The sequence below is a fragment of the Anarhichas minor genome, unplaced genomic scaffold (genome assembly GCF_050575085.1).
Source record: "Anarhichas minor isolate MPS153535 unplaced genomic scaffold, ASM5057508v1 ptg000073l, whole genome shotgun sequence".
NCBI classification, from domain to species: domain Eukaryota; kingdom Metazoa; phylum Chordata; class Actinopteri; order Perciformes; family Anarhichadidae; genus Anarhichas; species Anarhichas minor.
In genome coordinates, this window is record NW_027466519.1 from 487,130 (window position 1) to 505,134 (window position 18,005).

The window sequence follows — 18,005 nt, forward strand, 5'->3', positions numbered from 1 at the left end:
GCAAAGTAAATATGGTGCACTATTGTATGAAAGAAAATATAAATGCATTTCTGAGGAACATCATTTGAAGAGAGAAAGAAATCCATATTTGTACTAAAGTCTGACTCACCTGACGACATGCTCAAACTCTGTTTCCTTGAACACAATTTTGACCTTTTTGAATCAGTTTGCGTAACGTCAGCATCTAGTGGCATTTGGAGGAACTACAACATCAGTCATAAAGGTATTACCTTCTGCACTTAAATGCAGGTTTCCTTTTGTGTAAACATACATTTAAAAATGAGTAAACTCAAAAAATATACATATATATATAGTCATAAACATATATATATATATATAAACTAACTGGGGAATCTAAATCTAAAAAGGCCCTAATTAATCCATAGTTTGGAGGTAGAAGATGATTAAATGCATTACATTTAAAGCAGTTGGAAGAATATGACAGATTTGCTGTCATCACATAGAAGACAGGAACTAAATGTGTTATTCAGGCTCTCAAGATAATCTTACAGCTTCTGAAACGTCGTGGTGCACAGCACGCTCTCGTGGTGATTTTCTGGAACTGCTATCACAAAGCTCAACAACAATCAGACCAAAAACATCACAGACAAGGCAATAATATTTTATTCAAAGATGAAGATACAGTATGTATAATAATGAATTCAAAGGTCCCGTTTTGTTGCCAAGGACCTCTCATGCTGTGACAATAGAGTGGTATGTGTTTAGTATGTTGGCATGCATTTAGGGGAAAGAGACCCCAAAGCTCTTAGTTAAATAAATTGACACTGCTGAATGCAAAACCATGTGAGCAATAAAGGTTAACCACTTAGCCAGGCCCTTATGACAATAACTACAAGTTTAAATATTGTGTGTATAAAATATTTATCTTACAGCTTTTTCTGTGGCTTGCACTGTCACCCTGCAGTCAGACCCAAACTTTCCTTCAGTTCATTCTTGTTGGTCGTTGAGGTCAAAATATTCACACCAAAGAGGAAGTACCCAAGTTGTTTTCCTCGAGGTTAAAACTTTATCTCCGTCGACAGAAGAGACTTACAGTACGACAGAATGTAAAATCCCTCATGAAATGTGTGGAAAGCACATGAGGTAACATTTCACAGTATAACACAAATTGACACATTTTTGCAATTAATTCTCTGGCTAAATCATGGGCATTAAAAAAAAAAATCATTGGCTATCATCATCGAGTTATATCATTTAGAAGTACAGTACAATCATTTTATGGAAATTTAAAGCCAGAGTGCCTGTCTCTATTTGCAGAACTCCACATTAAGGAGTACAACTTAATTACATCTTTTTGGAAAACACTTTGGGTAAGCAAAAAAAAAAACAAAATTAGAATCAGTCAACCACATATGCCCTCCTCTTCCAGCCACTGTACGTGACGATGTGCCAGAGTGTACCACTGCACCATAGAGAGAGAGACACGTCGTATGCATAGTACTGGTCTTAGAAAACAGACACTTCAGAGTGACATGCAAGTAGCAAGTTAAAAAAGTCCCTTTCTCGTACATTAAACACATTAGTGCTGAAGTAATCAGTGTGGAAGCATTAAATGTTATAATTAATATTGTGTCGATAGTCTGTGTTGGAGACACGTCAAATTGTATCTATACTTGTACTCAAAACATAACATCAACAAAAGGAAAGAAAGTGAACAAATGTACTGCTTTGGGATCATTTAGAGTGAAACACATCAATACATAGAAAAGTACGTTATAATGAATTTGAAATATTTGCAGAGTGGCCTTCTCCTCGCATCAAAGATGACAACACATTCTAACTTCAACTCCTCCACAGATATGTCATGCATAGGTTTGTACAAAAAAAAGTCTGCAGCTGCACTATGCTTCCATCTCAAAACTCACTTCGGTAGCCAGCTCTAATAGCTCAATGAAGAACAAGTAGTTTAAAGGTTTGTTTTCTTTACGTTACCGCACTATACTTTACAACATGAGTCATAATTCACGGTTTTTTTTTTGGTGCCCTGAAAATGTTCGCTTTTCAAAATAACACCAGAAATTCTTACAATACAAAACAGAACGTTCACAAATTGTAACTTGAGGTTGAATAATCATTATCTTCGGATATTTTTCAGTCTACGTACAAACCTCCACTTTGAGAGGTGAAAGAACGAAACGACGCAGTGGAAACTCGGTTCCTCGGCATCACGACCTCGCTCGTCCGAATAACTGGAGAGAAACGAGCCATCGCAAACAGAATAACTTTGCACCGACACATTCTGCTTTTCTCATATGCATTTGGTAGATCAGTACCTTCAATACTATATTAGTTGTAGCTCTATGAATTAAAAAAAATTAAATGCAAACACCTAAAAATCATATCAATATTCCCTTAAAAAAGATTTACTAAAGAAGAACATCCCCTTTCTCTAAGCTATCTTGTATACAGCAACGATGGATTTGACTGTTCACAAAGCACGAGATCACCAGTTTTTAATGCTTTCTATCGATTGCAGTAAATGGGAGCCTTCTTAAAGAGCCAGTGATACGGGGAAAATAAATTGCGTGTCTATGAGGGTGCAAATGTTTAGAAATAGCGTCTTTGCATTGGGAACGTAAACATGCATTCAATGAAGTAAACATTTTTTCACTCCCCCCCCCCCCCCCTTTTTGTCATTTTGGGAAAACTGTACAGATTCTTCACTCTAAAATATGTTACAAAACTGGGCACTGCTACTCTTGAAGCAGAGTGAACCACACAATCATCGTCACGAAAACCTGCTCGACTAAAGAGAATGCCGAGGTGATGGCGAAAGACAACCACCCCCCCCTCCCCCCCCGTTAACCATCACCGTCGCCTGTTCCCGTGCCCTGTGTACCTGAAAGAAGTGTCAAGTAAAGACAAGGAGAAACACAAGAGGCTAAAACTACATTTAAACACAAAACTGTACAATTGAAGCCTGAGACGAAGCATGCGATGACAATAAATGCATGCAGGATAAGAGGAGGAGAGTGGGTTAGGGCAATAAGAGCTGAAGACGGGTTCAATGTTCAGGAGGATTCTCTCAATGGAAAGTTCCCATGGGACAGTCACAAGTCCCACAACACCCAGACTGAGCCTTGAAAGAGAAAAATAAATCAAACTGTTGCTTTCAGATCGTATTTTCTCTTTCTTTTTTTTTTTTTTTATCTCTGCGTCCACCACTCTTGTCCACCTCCCAGGGAATGTACACAGGTGTAGGCTGCCAGTATCAAAAACTGTGAGTAAAGGGGTGTTGTGCTGTGTGGGTAGAGGCAGGCAGATACCAGCGTGCATAATCAACCCTCTGCATCAGGAAAGAGCCTCATCTTCTCCCACGTAGGGCAGGTCCACACTCCTCATGCCATCGCCGCTCTCCTGTTTCCTAAGTAACACACCAGAGACGCAGAATCAGTTACAACACCGCTGCGCGCCTGCCGTCACTCCTGTATCACAGAGCAGAGGGAGGAATTGGGTATTATCAAGCTATGTTTAGGAACTGAAAACCAACCATTACGTTGTTACAGAATGCGAGGCAGCCAGCACGAAGGAATTGCTGTTGGGCAAGTTTACACATCGTACACAAGGGGAAACTCAACAAAATAAAGAAAAGGGAGAACAAGGGCAGAGGAAAGGAACATTCTATTAAAGAAGTTAGTTATTTATGTCACGGAGAGACACAAAGAACTAATGATTTACAGGTCCTAAGGATGCTTCATGCAAGGAGATTATCAAGATAAAAGGAAGCTTTGGGCTCATGATGGACGAGCGGCTGCTACTTAAAGCGCTACTTTTGTTTTGACTGTGTCAGACGGGCTTTAATCTCATTTTTGGACGTGTTATAAGTGTGGCACTGTTATATTTAGCCGCATTAGACATTAACACCAATCAACACAAAACCACAAACTTGCAGCCTCAAGTGTTGCTGCTCGACGCCTCTCTGACACAGTGTCAAACAAAACTGAATTGCAATAGGTTGCGCAGGTGTTAATGATATTTTGTCCATCCCCATATTATTGTCAATTACTCCACAGATCAGGTGCTCAGAATGTAATAAGCTCCGGTCACTTGTCATGGCCTTGCTCACACAAAGTTGTCAAATTTAGCTTCAACTGGCTGAAGAAGACATAAAGCTCGCAGTTTGGGAAAGGAGGGACATACTGCAATTCATGTTCAGTTGGATTTTATTTGTCCAGTAACCTGGAGCACTTTTGAGATTTGTTTGTGTGATAGAAGGTCCTTTAACTTGGAGATGATGCAAGTTAACTTCTAGTAAATGTTTATTATGAACATACAATTGAATTTCAATTATACATTTAAGAAAAGATTTTAAAAAGTGTGTGTGTAGGCCGTCAATTACAGTTCTTAGAAAGAGAGAAAATTGGAATCTGTGCATTTCTAGCTTAATTATTTAAATAACATCAATGGATATATTTGGTTATGTAGTCAGATGGGAGTTGCTGCACTACACACCCCATGCTTCACCAAAAGCGCCCTCACACATTTCCGGAGATGTTTTGTCCAAACAACCGCTGAACTAGCACAGGCTAGTTTACAAACTCAAGAGTGTTGGAGCATTAAAGCAATAATGAGGGCGAACAGCTGCTTATACCATGCCAGGGGTCTTACAGTTTACTCTCTAGACTTGCACTTAACAGCTCTACAGCAGGCAGGAGATGTCCTGAAGTTATTTACCTTCTTTGGTTACAATGAATGTAGCAGTACTTCACATTGCCTGCTCTGCCTTTCCTGCAGGGCAGGACAGGGAGAAGAGAAATAATAACATAATAACAGGATACTTGACAAACTGCTTGACAAACATGAGCTGGATATACTGTATGAGAGTATAAGAGCACCCAGCAGCTCCAAGAGAGACTATGGTAGTGACAGCACACTGCTACATGTACTGTGACTCCTGATATTACTGCAAAGCCTTTGCTAGAGACAGAGTTTAGAGTCTGTGGTGTGTCTATAAACAATCCTTACCTGAGCGTGCTGCGGTCCTCTTTACGGCCCCAATCGAAGGGGTTCCCAAAGGAGCGCTTCCTCAGCATAGTCCTCACCATGATCTGAAGAACAATAGAGAACAATAGTACACAAATCCAACAGCTATGCTCAGAAATTTCATTTCGAAAACAACATTCTGTTGTAAAACAATGGTGGGGTTATTGTAACATCAACACTTTCATATTTCATAAACTTCATAAAGAGCATCATTGTTTTATAAGAAGCTATAGTCTATCGTCGTAGGACACGCTTTTGGGTGTAATGCCGTGACAATGAACGACAGCAGGACAACAGATGTGGTGAATTTGTAAGATTGATGAATTTCTACATTTAAACTTTGTACAGACATATACTATATATATATATATATATATATATATATATATATATATATATATAGTTAAAAAAAAGTAAAGCTCTGAGGCTTCAAATTCATTCAAAACATGCATATCTTTCGCAGCATTTGGCATTAAATAATGTAACTAATGAAAATAAATCGAAGCGACTAAATGAGTCATACAGCAGCTCTAGCACAGAGTGCAGAGAGGCTAATCTAGTGGGTGGTACAGTGTGACTGACATATAGAAAATAAATGTAATACAAGAACTTGAAAAGTGTCTTTTACACCATACAAATGTACAGAGAATTAGCAATTAATTAGCAATTCATCTGAAAAGCGTTCTCAGTTACAGTACGTCTCAATAGATGAAATCTGACAGTTGCCATGCTTCTTTCAGGGAAGCTAAATGTAAAACAAACTGTACCCAGTGGTGATATTTGACTTGAACAAATCCGACCTGGACACGACTGTGTTAATGTGAGTGTTCACTAACTCACCACTGTAGCCAGGCTGGGGATGTGTTTAACAGAATTCTCCACCTCCTCTTCGGTCACCTCAATCAGCATACAACAGTTGTCATCCTCAGGAGGAAGAGGCTCAGCGCCGTGCCTCGTCACCCACGGGTGCACCTGAACGCAAATATGAGGAGAACACTGGTGTTCTTCGTTTGCATCCGACACGCTTTGGCGAGACGTTTCAGTTGGCTGCAATCTGCGACTTCGCCGCTAGATGTCGCCACATCCTACACACTGCGCCCTCAAGCCCGTTCACACAGACAATTCTTCTCTTGTTGAGGTTCTGTGTCAGGCGGTTTACTGCACTCTATGCAATTTCGAATGCGTTTAAATACAAAGTAATGGAAGCCAGCAGCTTAACTAAAAGAGTCCTCACCTTAATCTGTGGGATTGATATTCTGCTCTCTGGATTCTTGTCCAGCATTTTCAGCAACACATCTTTGAGATCATCAGAGATGTCAGCACTGTTGAGACAGAATGAACCACAGCTACAGATTAAGTTACATTTCAAATCACATTTTGCAAAGGGCAGTGATTTCTGGCAAAGATTAGAGAAGCAGAGCTGACCGCTCAGGTAACTCCACAGGTTGCGTCTTGATTTTCTGATGAAGACTAACGATGCGCTCGTCCATAAATGGACACTGTGAACGAAAGAAAGACGAGCAGAGTTTTTCATTCAGGAGAATCTCCAAAACAAACAAAAATGACAGTATCTACTGTTTCCTTTTTTTGCTAAAGCACACACTCACCACTCCAAAGACAAAGCAGTAAAGTGTCACCCCCATGGCCCAAACGTCCAACGCCTTCATGAAGAAAACAAGGTTGTTGAGAAATCGTTATTTCAGTGTATGATAGTTGAAATCCACCACTGTGCAAGCAAAATGTATTCTGTCCCTGGACAAATAAGACAACTAGAAGAGTAAATTCTACATGAACACTAAGATAAATGTAATATTCATATAGATTTAGGAACCCCAAAAACAAGGGTTCATGCATTCCTGTGAATCATCCCCAGAGGGCACTACTTAGCCGACTGTTCCTTCACCTTTCCAGAGAAGTTCTTTCTGGTCTCAGAGAGCGCTTCAGGGGCGAGGAAAGCAGGCGTTCCCACTGTGCTGGTCAGGAGAGCGTCAGCCCCCTCGAACTGGTTACTGACTCCGAAGTCTGCTATCTTGATGTGCCCGTCTTCTCCCACTAACAGGTTAGACGGTTTGACGTCTCTGTGGATGATCCTCTGGTAATGTACTGTTGAAATAAAAATATTACAGTATACCATTTGGGGAATTCTGCTTTTGGCAAGAGATGCTGAATATTCTCTCACAGTGCAAAGTGTCTGTAAAGAGAGGGGGGTGTTCAGAATCTCTGGCACGCTGGAAGTTGGATAACGTTTCAGCTATAACATCAAACTGTATTTATCAACCTAGCCTTGTCCACTTAAGATTACACATAATTAAATAAAAATGAAGCTCCTGACAGTTTGAGCATTGCTGGTGCCGAACCCTACCTCTCTTTCCCTCAGTGCTAGTCTCCTAGACGACACTTTGTGCAAAACCTCTTCTCCTGTGCTGAAGTGCATTGAGAGCCACTGAGCTGATGTGAAATGAGCCTTGTGGGTGGCTAGAGTCAAGAACAGCACAGACGAAAGGACTATAAATGGCATGGAAGAATTGTAGGATGAGGGCAGATCTAGATACAAACAAGCTTCATCTTCATACCACTATTACATTAATCTAATTTAGACACTCACAGGTCTGTATATAATATCTCTATAGGGGACATGGAAGAAAAGGATTACGGGCAAGTACAGCTAATTATGGGATAATAATAATATAATATATATATTGTAGTGAACAAGGCCACAGTGAGTAAAATGTGATGGCCGCAAAATGGTTTGGGGTTCATGCTCCACCATGCCGACACAGACTGAGTGGAAAAGGAGGTTTGGACGACTCACAATACTCGATTCCCCGGAGCAGATCTTTGAAGTAAAAGCGTGTCTGGTCCTCACTGAAAGGTTTCTCTGTCGGCACCTCCATCACAGCCCTGAATACATAAACACGCACACAATTAGCAATCATAACTAACGAGATTGAGCTCATTCCAGTGACACAATCATTAACATAGAAGAGGCTCAGCTTACCCTTGCTTGACCAGCTCAAACACTGAGACAGAAACACAGAGTGAAAGCTTTTCAGTTACAAGGACACAAACAAACTAAAACACATTTTAAGATGGGTTTCAAATACCTTTCTTGTATGCTTAATAATTGCATGACTGTGATGTGTGTGTGTGTGTGTGTGTCTATGTGTTGTTCTGAAGGCTGACTCTGTCTGGCCACAACATACCCATGTACAGATGGTCCTCACTGGGGTCATCCAAAACCTGGCACCAAATGACAGAGAAATGGAAATGAGTGTAAACACCCACCAAGCCACACACACACACAATCTTTTGTATGCTGCAAAAATAAATACACACGCACAGTTTTGTTGTATTTGAGGCTCTTTAAAGAGCTGGGAGGTTTCAGTCATTGCTACTTTGTTTGGCCTCCTCTTCGTACAGATGTGTTCGAATGAGCAAAACATGAAATGTGAAATAACGCATGCTTCGTTCCAAATTGTCCCATAAGTGAGTTGGCAACATGACTTTGTTGCTCTTTAGAGAGAAGAGGCGCAATCAAATGACGTACCACAGGCAGTTTTATCTTGAGTAGGCCTGATTGGTGTCGTCACTCAAATATCATTTTTTTATTTTTTACTTTGATCTAATACCTGCACTTATTCTCCATGAAATTAAAGCCACGTAAGTCAAAACATAAATCAAGATAGTCAAAAACCTACCTCTACTAGTTTCACCACATTAGAATGGTCCAGCTTTTTCAGGATGGCAATCTCTTGATAGACCCGCTCCAGGGGCCCTTTGGGCTGAGGGGGGCCCTCAGGGGCAGCCTTGGCTCCACGAGGAGGGGGTCTCCCTGACGGAGGAGAGAGGGACAACGTGGGTGTGCATGAGCGACGGATGATAGAATTAGTAGACAGTGTTCATGTACCACTGGAGCACTACAAGAGACGGTGCTCTCTGCTGTTTAAAACCATCGGCCCCCGGCTCCAGACTTACGTGGGAAACCTGCCTGCCTCATCAGCCTCTTCTTGGACAAAACCTTCATTGCCTACAGGAGAAAACGGGAGATGGATTTGGACAGAGAGGGGTGACAGAGAGAGCGCCAAGTGGGCAAGAGATCCAGAGAAAATATGAACAGAGAGGTAGACAAAAGAGAAGAGTGAGACACAGCACCAGAGTGAGGTGAGGCATATCTGACAGTGAACCCACTCACACACACCCACAAACGAATATCCCAGCGCCTGTACATTTCTCTCCTCACCTTGAGCATCCTTTGTGTATTTGTGAGTGCTAACGCTGACCAGCGTCATCGGCACAAAAGGTTATCAAAGCTGGATTTACAAAAGAGCCCTGGTGAGAAATGATTGCAATGCAAACATGCGTGTAATGTTCATTCCTTCATCGTTAGCTATCGAATTAAAAAAACACTGCAGAAAATGCATGGCATGGCAAACACATTTCAGGGCTAAAGAAAACAGCATTTCTCACGTTTTTTCCCCTTTAAAAACGATTAAACTGGAGAAGTGGAAAAACAGCAATAGACACAAAATAAAAGATGCTTTCAAACATCTAATCGAATAAATTATTTTCGACATCTAGATCATAGAACATAAGCATTAGTTTGGCTGCCTCTGCGCGTGGGTGTTGAACAATTACCGAAGCTAAACCAATCAAGGCCGTGTTGAACAAAGAGCGCAACGCGTGACAGCTACATTGTTCGGTAGATATTTCCCCTCCTTCTGGGGAAATATACTTTTTTTTTTTGAATAGCCTTATTGCCATCTGTTATTACGGCAATGATATAATCAGTGAATGTGACATGTGGTGCTTTGTCACTTGGAAGGAATAATAAAATATGTCATTGCCTGTCGACATCATGCAGCTTGATGGGAATTTCAGCAATAATCTTGAACAGCAAAAATCAAGCGGATGTGTTGTCACAGTATCTCAGCGAGGCACAATTAACTGGTGTCATTTCAGATTCACATGAAATCACATCACTAAATGTCACAGAAGGGTTTGACTATTACGAGGTATGAGCTAAATCACATCTGTATTGTGCGTGCGCAACAAGAACTCACATAGTACGTGTTGTCATCCTCGTTGTAAGCCAGCTTGACGACACCATATGAGCCCTGGTCCGGGGATAAGTAAAGACGAACAGACGCCATTAAAGTGAGATTGAGCAGCTGTCATTCTTCATGTGAAAATAAATTATCACACTTATGTGCCAAGCCATCTAAATAAATACAAAAACACACGAGAAACAACACACACACACACACACACACACACACACACACACACACAAGGGAAGTGAGTGGGCTGACTGTACACTGAAAGAGTACCAGCTGCTTCAAAGTGAGAACAGAGAAATTCAAATCATCTCTCCCTCTCTCTTTCATTTCAGGCTAATTAAGGAAACTGGATCTGGTTTTGAGCTATCAAGCTCCCCTGCGCACACACACACACACACACATACACATAGGAAATCAGGATAAAAACTAGGCCCAATTAGTAGCCTGTGTGCACAATTTCATGCCCAAAAACAGAGAGCTGGAGGAGGAGGGGGGGGGGGGGGGAGCAGGATCAGTTCCTGCTGGGGGAGCAGATTGGAGAGGCAGCACAGAGCTCATCCTCCAGTCCCCTGATCTGAGGAGCCTCTCCAACAGTCCTGAAGGGCTCTCGTAGTCTCAGCTGAACACCAAACCACACACATTACACACGTCTATCTTCACGCAGAAACTCACAGCAGTCGTGCACATTCTCAGTCCTCTGAAGCCCACGATCTGAAACGTGCACACAAACACACACTTGTACCCACTGAGCCTCGCACAACCCTTAGAGAGCGCTATTTATACCAGCCTCTCGCCCGTCTTCCAACTCTCCCATGGTCCTGGTAGTTTACACAGAGTTTGGGAAATGAGGACAGCCGGGAGAGAGGATAGCGGAGACGGTTACGGGCGTGTCCTTGATGATGTGCGGAGCTACTTGACAGACATGCAGTAGGCGGAAGGGAGAAAGGAAACGAGTCGGTGAAAGGGTTCACGCAGTGAGCCGTCTCTGATGGTACCTTTCCAATCTCGTCTTTCAGCTTGTACTGGTTGAGCTGAACGCAATCCTTGAAGAGAGAGACAGAGAAAAGAGAGGAGGAGAAAATGGTTTATTTTGAATGTCATCACACCAGTTATTTTAGCAATTAGACACCAGAGATGCATCATACGCATTCTTACAAAACTGGCGAAATCCGGTCCATCAAATTTTCATGATTCATGCAAACACCTAACAATGCCCCTGACTAACCAGCTCTTCATAAAAAATACATTTCTAAATGACACATATTTGATTGGTGGTCCCTGAACTGGATTATTAAAAAGACCAAGTGCCAAGTTTCCACCATAAGAGGATATTTCAAAAATACACCACCTGTTTCATATCTAAAATTGGTGATTCAGTGAAAGCAAATAATGTATACAAGGCTACAAATATAATGTAGGACAACCTCTGCAGCCCCTAAGAGAGATTCTACCTACATTGACCGGTATCTGCATCTATGCGTTACAGGGATCACAGCTACTATCTACATCTACTGAGACCGTGAGACCTCACCTGTGCATCCACAGAGCTCAGTCTTTACCAGTGTGCGCTTTATGCAACGTAGTCCTTAAGGGAATACACTGGTCAGATGGTGCAGAGACCATGAATTATATAATCACAATTATTACCCCATTGGCAGTAGCCTCAAATTAGCTAACTTCCTGCGATTCGTTGACTGACTTTGAAATTATAATATTATTTTGTGTTAGCAGTGTTGTTGGTTGTTCCAGGCTGGGACAGATTTTAAGCAGCAATATGCATGACCGTACCTGGAGGTCTGTGATGGAAACACTGTGGGACTCCACAGTGGGCCGGCGGGGCAAGCGTGGAGAGGAGTGGGGCGATGTGATGGGAGAGTAGGGTAACGACGGGTAAATGTAACGCCCGTTGAGTCCCGGAGAGCTGCAGGGTGATGTCGCGGTTTGCGAGCGCTCCTGGAGGGACAGCTTCCGGTCTAACATGTTTAATCTCCCCCTTTGCGCTTGGCTTTCGGGTAGCAGAGCCTCTGACCGGCCAACCGTGTGGGACAGCAGGTCGCAGGAGGGAGTCCGGAAGGATGCCACCGTGGAGGAAGCTGGCTCGGGCGTCTCAGAACTGTCCATTTCCTCCACCTGAGATGTGACACGTTTAAATCGTATTTATTGTCCTTTCATGCCGTACATATGTACGGTTGTCTATGTTTGGGTATTATATGATGGTCGATATGTAGTTTGTTCCTACTTTCCAACTGATATTCTACATTTCAATTCAAAGCATTATCTTTTATTCTTTAACAAGATACAATAACAGTAATGCCTGTACAATATAACACAATCCAATATAACAGAGAGAACATTAACATTTAGTTTTGGTTGACCCTGTGTCAGATGTGTCAAATGTTGATTCCACTCTCGCTCATTATCCCGACATTTAGAATTATTTATGGGTCTAAAAAACCTGTCATGTTAAAGTAAGAACGCTTAATTCCGACAGTCGTAAAATCATAACTTCAAAGTGTTGATTTAATAAATCTGAAATGGGAACTTATCATCATGTGCCAAGCAATTATTTCATTCTGCAGAAGCCCAAATATCCAATTAGGCTCCATATCTGATGCATACAGTGTAACCCGGTGTGTGTTTCATCCTACCTCCTCCTCCTCAGCCTCTCCAGGCGGCCTGCTGGGTTCGTACTCCGTGACCACGATGAGGGACTCCATGGGGTCTGGCGAGGGCGTCTCAGAGTGGGTGTTCAGAGGTGGAGCGGGACAGCTGCGCAGCAGATCAGGCAGGGGTTGTGAGGGCTGTGCTGGGGGCGCATGACCACAGGAGGCTGGCGGTTCAGCAGTGGGCCAGGGGGTCACGTGACAAGGAAACATGGTGCCTCTTCACAAAGACAGACAACCACTGCTCCATCAGACGGGAGCCTCGGGGGGGAGGAATTGGTGCCTAAAGAGCAAATTGCAGCATAAAAAAATACATAATGGAACAATCACCTCAAAATCAAAATTACATAGCCTTCTCTCTAGTATAATGGGACTATTTGGCACTTGGCTTGTGGTGCTCAAAAACAGCGATGTCTCTTTCAAGAAATCATGACCCGGTTACTCAAGATGATCCACAGACCTTGTTGTAAACAGTGCTCACAACAAGAGGAATATGGATTTTTGATTTTGGGGTGTACTGTCCGTTACAGGCCGGTCTCACTGGTCCAAAGTATAGCGCATGCAGTTCACTAACCCATAGCATACAACTATCTTGATGAAGTTGCAAGGTAACAAAAACACATGCTGACTATAGTGTCTGCAAACATAAACAAATATAGATTAATGACTCTATTTACACCTGACGGATCAAAGTGCCTCACCTGGCGAAAGGTTACTCATTCAGCTTGGGATATTTGCATTTCCGATTCACAAAACCTGAACGTATCATAAATGTTTGCTTGCCACACACAGATCGCATTTTCTGCAATAATCCAATGGAAAAATCCCATTGTTTTTTTGTGAAGGGAACCAGTGCGACGCTGGCTTCACTCAATGGGGAAGGAGCCCAAGACCATATTCAACACCAACATCCTGCTTTAGTACAGAAGACAAACACTTTGCCACCAAGATTGGACTTGACTGAGGGAGACCTAAACAAATAACAAATGTTATCCAAGTAGGAAGAATAATTATCTTTAAACAACAACCTGGTTGAACTGAACCTCCACTCCCGTCACTTTCTCGATGCCCCGTGAATTTCCCTCTTGTTTTAGAAGTGTGGCCGTGCAGGAACTGACTTAAATCAACCTCTAAGTGGACAGATGTGACGCGTCTGTAAAAGCAACGGTTCAGTCTGCTTTTGATGTCAGTTATGCAACATGGTTAATCATTATATATACAGCATCATAATGATTTCAAGAGGGCCATTTCTATCTCCATGTCCCCTCAGCTGCTCATTATCTGTGAGAGGAATGGAGAAAGAAGGAAAGGAGGGGCGGAAAGACAGAGAGAGAGAGAGAGACGATCTCTCGCTTTCCGTCATGGTTTCGACAGGATTGTGGCGCTGTCAGTGTGTGGGAGCTGAGCAAATCTCACAGACACAGGAAAACAAAGGGAATCAAGGAAAAGCAAGACAGTGGAAGCTCCAGCCCAGTTCACAATGAGGACCATGTGTGGGAAGAGACACCCACTCCAGGTGGCCTCTCTACCTCCATATCCAGCCTATATATAGCGATGTGAACTCACTAAAGGGAAGAAAGAATCCCCACATATCACACTGAGCACTGCTGTTTCATGGCAGGAACTTACTTCCTGGTCTTCTTGACTGCCTGGTAGGGATGAGCATCGTTAGGATTGTATCGATACTGGTACTATTATTCGGTGAGTCACGGCTGCAGCCTCAGCCCGACAATCTACAAGAAGTTCCCAAATCAAGCTGAGCGATTGGCTTTCATTGATTCGCTTACTCTTATGATCAAACTCCGTGTGGCATCGCTAACGTTAGCTGCAGTGGACGAGGACGGACGGCTGCTGGACAAAACATTCCTGCACGTTTCTGTTCTGCGTGTTGGCTAAATGTTGTGACACATTGCTGCTGTTTCCTCCCTTACTTTTGAGGGTTTCATTGCATTTGATACAACGAGAGTTCTCAGCATCTACTGGAGTAAGAATTTATTTGAAATGTGTCTCACGCAGTACTGAGCCGGTGTGTGTGTGTGTGTGTGTGTCAGAGTAAAGCAGTGAATTTGACAGAACCTGCCAGCGTGTACTGTATTTTTTGCTTTTGATAATTAGGCAAGTTTGATTTATAATATTTTTGTACTTTTACAGAAGTAAACCTTTGAAAGCACAACTTTTACTCACAAATAAAAAATAGTCTTGGTTCCCCCACTGTCCTTTGTTGGCAAGTCACCCAAACACACACACACACACACACACACACCCTTAGGAAACCACAGATTTAAGTTCTGCAAATAAAGTCACCATGTGGAGAATCATTGCTTCTTTTTGTATAAAGGACATGAAGGGGATACGGTTCCCCTGCACCTCTGAGTTCTATTAATATGGTAATGGTTTCTAGATGCTGGGAAGGAAACCATCAAGATCCCGATGATTACCTCTCACCGCCGACGTTCAAAGATAGGGATATGAAAAAACTCTATGCAACACAAATATATTCAGGGTGCTACGGTACACACTGACATATGTCCATGCAATTGCAATCATGGCCTTTTAGTCTTTCTATATCTCACACAGCTTGAAAGATAGTTTGAGCGACTCAGTATCGCTTCCCACTGATCTGCTTTCCCACTGAATTGGACTCGGCTTCAATGGACTAGAGAAGAAGAAAAAATAGGACCATAACCCTGGATGAAACTCCCAGCTACAGCGGGCTTTTTACATCCCGAGAAGAGAGGCAACTTACCAAGCTTTAACCTACTGTGATCTCAGATAAATGGCCCATTTCCATTCACAGTGACAGTTTCTACATTGATGGTGGGAAAACGTCTTTTACGTGATATTACCATTCATAGCGGGACACACAATATCACTGAAAATCTCATTCTCTGCCCAGCGGGACTGTGGTTCATTTTGTCTGACCAGCAGGATTTGCAGTAGCTTGAGCCTTTAACAAAAGGCAGCTGAATGCCAACAGATTTTTTTCTGTCAACAGCCACTGTTAGGGAAGTGAGAAACAGCATAGCCTCCAATGTCTCTATAGTTCCTAGACAAAGATGCTGTATCATGGATAACTGAACTGCTGGCTAAAGCCCTAAATGTCCCTGATCCCTGGTGATCACAACCCCGCTATACAAGGAACAAGCAGTTAGATTTGAGCCTTGTGAAACGCCAACAGATGCCGCCTCGCTCCAGATGCGTACTGCGCCTCTTATCATCACAAAAGTCACATGACTTGACCTTCACTATCTGGGCAGGCCTGGGAGGGGGAGAGAGGACTTATCAGAGCTCGAGGGGGGGTCCACGCCATGTACAGCATTAATAACAACACAGGCACTGTCCCACAGACATACGAGTACAACACGGGGCCATCTGGAGCAGCGGAGGATCCCCAGCTTCATTAAAAGATCAACAGGGCAACCCCGTCGGTGATCCGCGGAGCCGTGCAAGAGATAAGCTGCTGTAAATCATTGTGTGCAAGTCGGTTTTCAGCTGGTGTTATAACTTAATGGATTGAAGGTTTAAAAACATCTCAAAAGCATCAAAATAATGAGAAAGTAACATTAGGCTGATATTTGATGCTATATTTTATAAATGACATGACAATGCAACTTTGGGTTCTTAAAGAGCTGCACACATTAACAATGAAAGTAAAACTGTTTACATTACATAACATTATTAACGAACTTTGAGCAACGGTGTTAACTCGACGTTGACGCAATCAAACCATCACCAAGACTCACTACCTCGTGTTGCGTTAACTCTGCAACATCATAAACACAACCAACATCGGGTTAGCTTGCAAAGAGCAACAATGTCTACCTTACATTGTCACACTGACTCTGAGCAACACGCAGCGCCTCTTTTATCGGAGCTGTCACAGATTCACAGAGGAAACGAGTGTTAGCTGGTCTGAGGTCCCACAGAAGCTAACTTAGCTCTGAGCTCCGGAGCCGCACGGCGCAGCTAACGTTAGCAGCTGCAGCGTCTGTCAAGATACAGATGTTGGTGGGCACGAGCCAAGGATGCTTGATGCCAACGCTGTAGACGGCAACAAAACCCAAATACCATCTGAAATAAAAACATGACTCCTTACCTTAACGTGTGTTATTTACGCGCGCAAGGCAGAGTTGTGAGTTTCCTTCTCGTTCTTCATCCGCGGGGTACTTAGGTTCTGTACTACGACAGCTCGCGAGCTGTTTGACAGACTGATAGCCGACGATGTGACGGACCAATCCCGCTGAGCACACGGGTCCCGTGCTTCACATGGAGGAGAGGTGGGGAAACGGGCGGTGTGCTAATTTAACGTTAATAGTTTCAGTAATAATGCTTCATGGAAACCTACATCCGCGGAGGAGGCGCGGGCTACCTTTTGTTCTTCTTTTCGTGTAACTCACGACCTCAAAGTACAACACTTCTTGCTTCTGTTTTTGCTACAAGCACTTTGTGGTCGACCGGCTCCCTCCTGTGGTTGCACAATGGGATTGACAGCCTCTTTGGGGATTTACTCCATATTTATTTCGTTAAGAGTTGGCTAGTAATTTAGTTGGCAAGAAAACAGCATAACACCCAGGTTTAAAAATATTACCTTAATCTTATCAACCAAGGTGCAGCTCATTAATTCAACCACTGTGCGTTGCTTTACAAGTTCCGTTACTGCTTTTATCGTTATTCTACTATATCCACATCTGCAGTTATTAATTGTAATTTTTCCATCATTATTATGCTTACTACTCTCATATGAATAATCCGTCATATGCATTGAATGAGTTGCAACTGTTCATTCTGTACACATGACATCTATCACATCTGTCCATCCTGATAGAGCTCTCCCTAAGGTTTCATCCTTTTGTTCTCCCCATTAAAGGGTTTTTTGGGGGAGTTTTTCCTGTACCGATGTGAGGGGTCCTGAGACAGAGGACGTCGCATGTGTACGGATTGTAAAGCCCTCTAAAGCAAATTTGTGATTTTGGGCTATATAGAATAAATATAATTTAAAAGTTTACTGGCAAACTTGAGTAAAGATTAAAAACGTTTGGAGCAATTTTCAGACATTGGGGAAATTTGCTTTCAGGACATGCAAGGTGTAACTGGTGCATTTTGCCAAATAGCTAATATTGTATATTATTCATGCATGCAAGAAATCCATCTACGACAGGTAGGAATTAGTTCATCACATAAAGAGAGTAGCTGTTTGAAAACCAGGTAAATATAGCCTTTAGTGACAAAATAAACAGTTGCCGACAACTAATATTTAACTTGAGTTAACCAGAGGACAGGA

The 18,005-nt window shown here is 42.6% G+C and overlaps 1 protein-coding gene across 3 annotated transcripts; it reads right to left on the reverse strand.

Annotated features, from left to right (window-relative positions):
- Window positions 1-606: 606 nt before the first annotated feature.
- camkk2 (calcium/calmodulin-dependent protein kinase kinase 2) lies at window positions 607-17,139 on the reverse strand. Of its 3 annotated transcripts, XM_076079717.1 has the most exons (18): window positions 16,821-17,138; window positions 12,710-13,007; window positions 11,850-12,191; window positions 11,057-11,104; window positions 10,065-10,118; window positions 8,980-9,031; window positions 8,703-8,836; window positions 8,208-8,244; window positions 8,003-8,024; window positions 7,817-7,905; window positions 6,908-7,107; window positions 6,612-6,665; window positions 6,430-6,503; window positions 6,239-6,326; window positions 5,845-5,976; window positions 4,987-5,069; window positions 4,696-4,749; window positions 607-3,385 (listed from the first exon to the last, which is right to left on the reverse strand). In XM_076079717.1, exons 2-18 carry the CDS (start codon window positions 12,935-12,937, stop codon window positions 3,313-3,315), a joined length of 1,764 nt encoding a protein of 587 aa, XP_075935832.1. In that variant the 5' UTR covers window positions 12,938-13,007; window positions 16,821-17,138; the 3' UTR covers window positions 607-3,312. The 3 variants fall into 3 exon arrangements, with proteins under 3 accessions (XP_075935832.1, XP_075935834.1, XP_075935833.1); XM_076079719.1 differs by lacking the exon at window positions 10,065-10,118 and having other exon boundaries at window positions 16,821-17,139; XM_076079718.1 differs by lacking the exon at window positions 4,696-4,749.
- Window positions 17,140-18,005: the final 866 nt, after the last annotated feature.

Bases quoted from the DNA above. Each gene is read 5' to 3' on its own strand.
- camkk2 (XM_076079717.1), bottom strand. From the start codon at position 12,937: ATGTTTCCTTGTCACGTGACCCCCTGGCCCACTGCTGAACCGCCAGCC. The intron at 8,025-8,207 runs GTATGTTGTGGC...TTTCTGTCTCAG, and splicing joins TGAGGACCATCTGTACATGG to TGTTTGAGCTGGTCAAGCAA. The intron at 7,108-7,816 runs GTGAGTCGTCCA...TTATTTCAACAG, and splicing joins GCTCCGGGGAATCGAGTATT to TACATTACCAGAGGATCATC.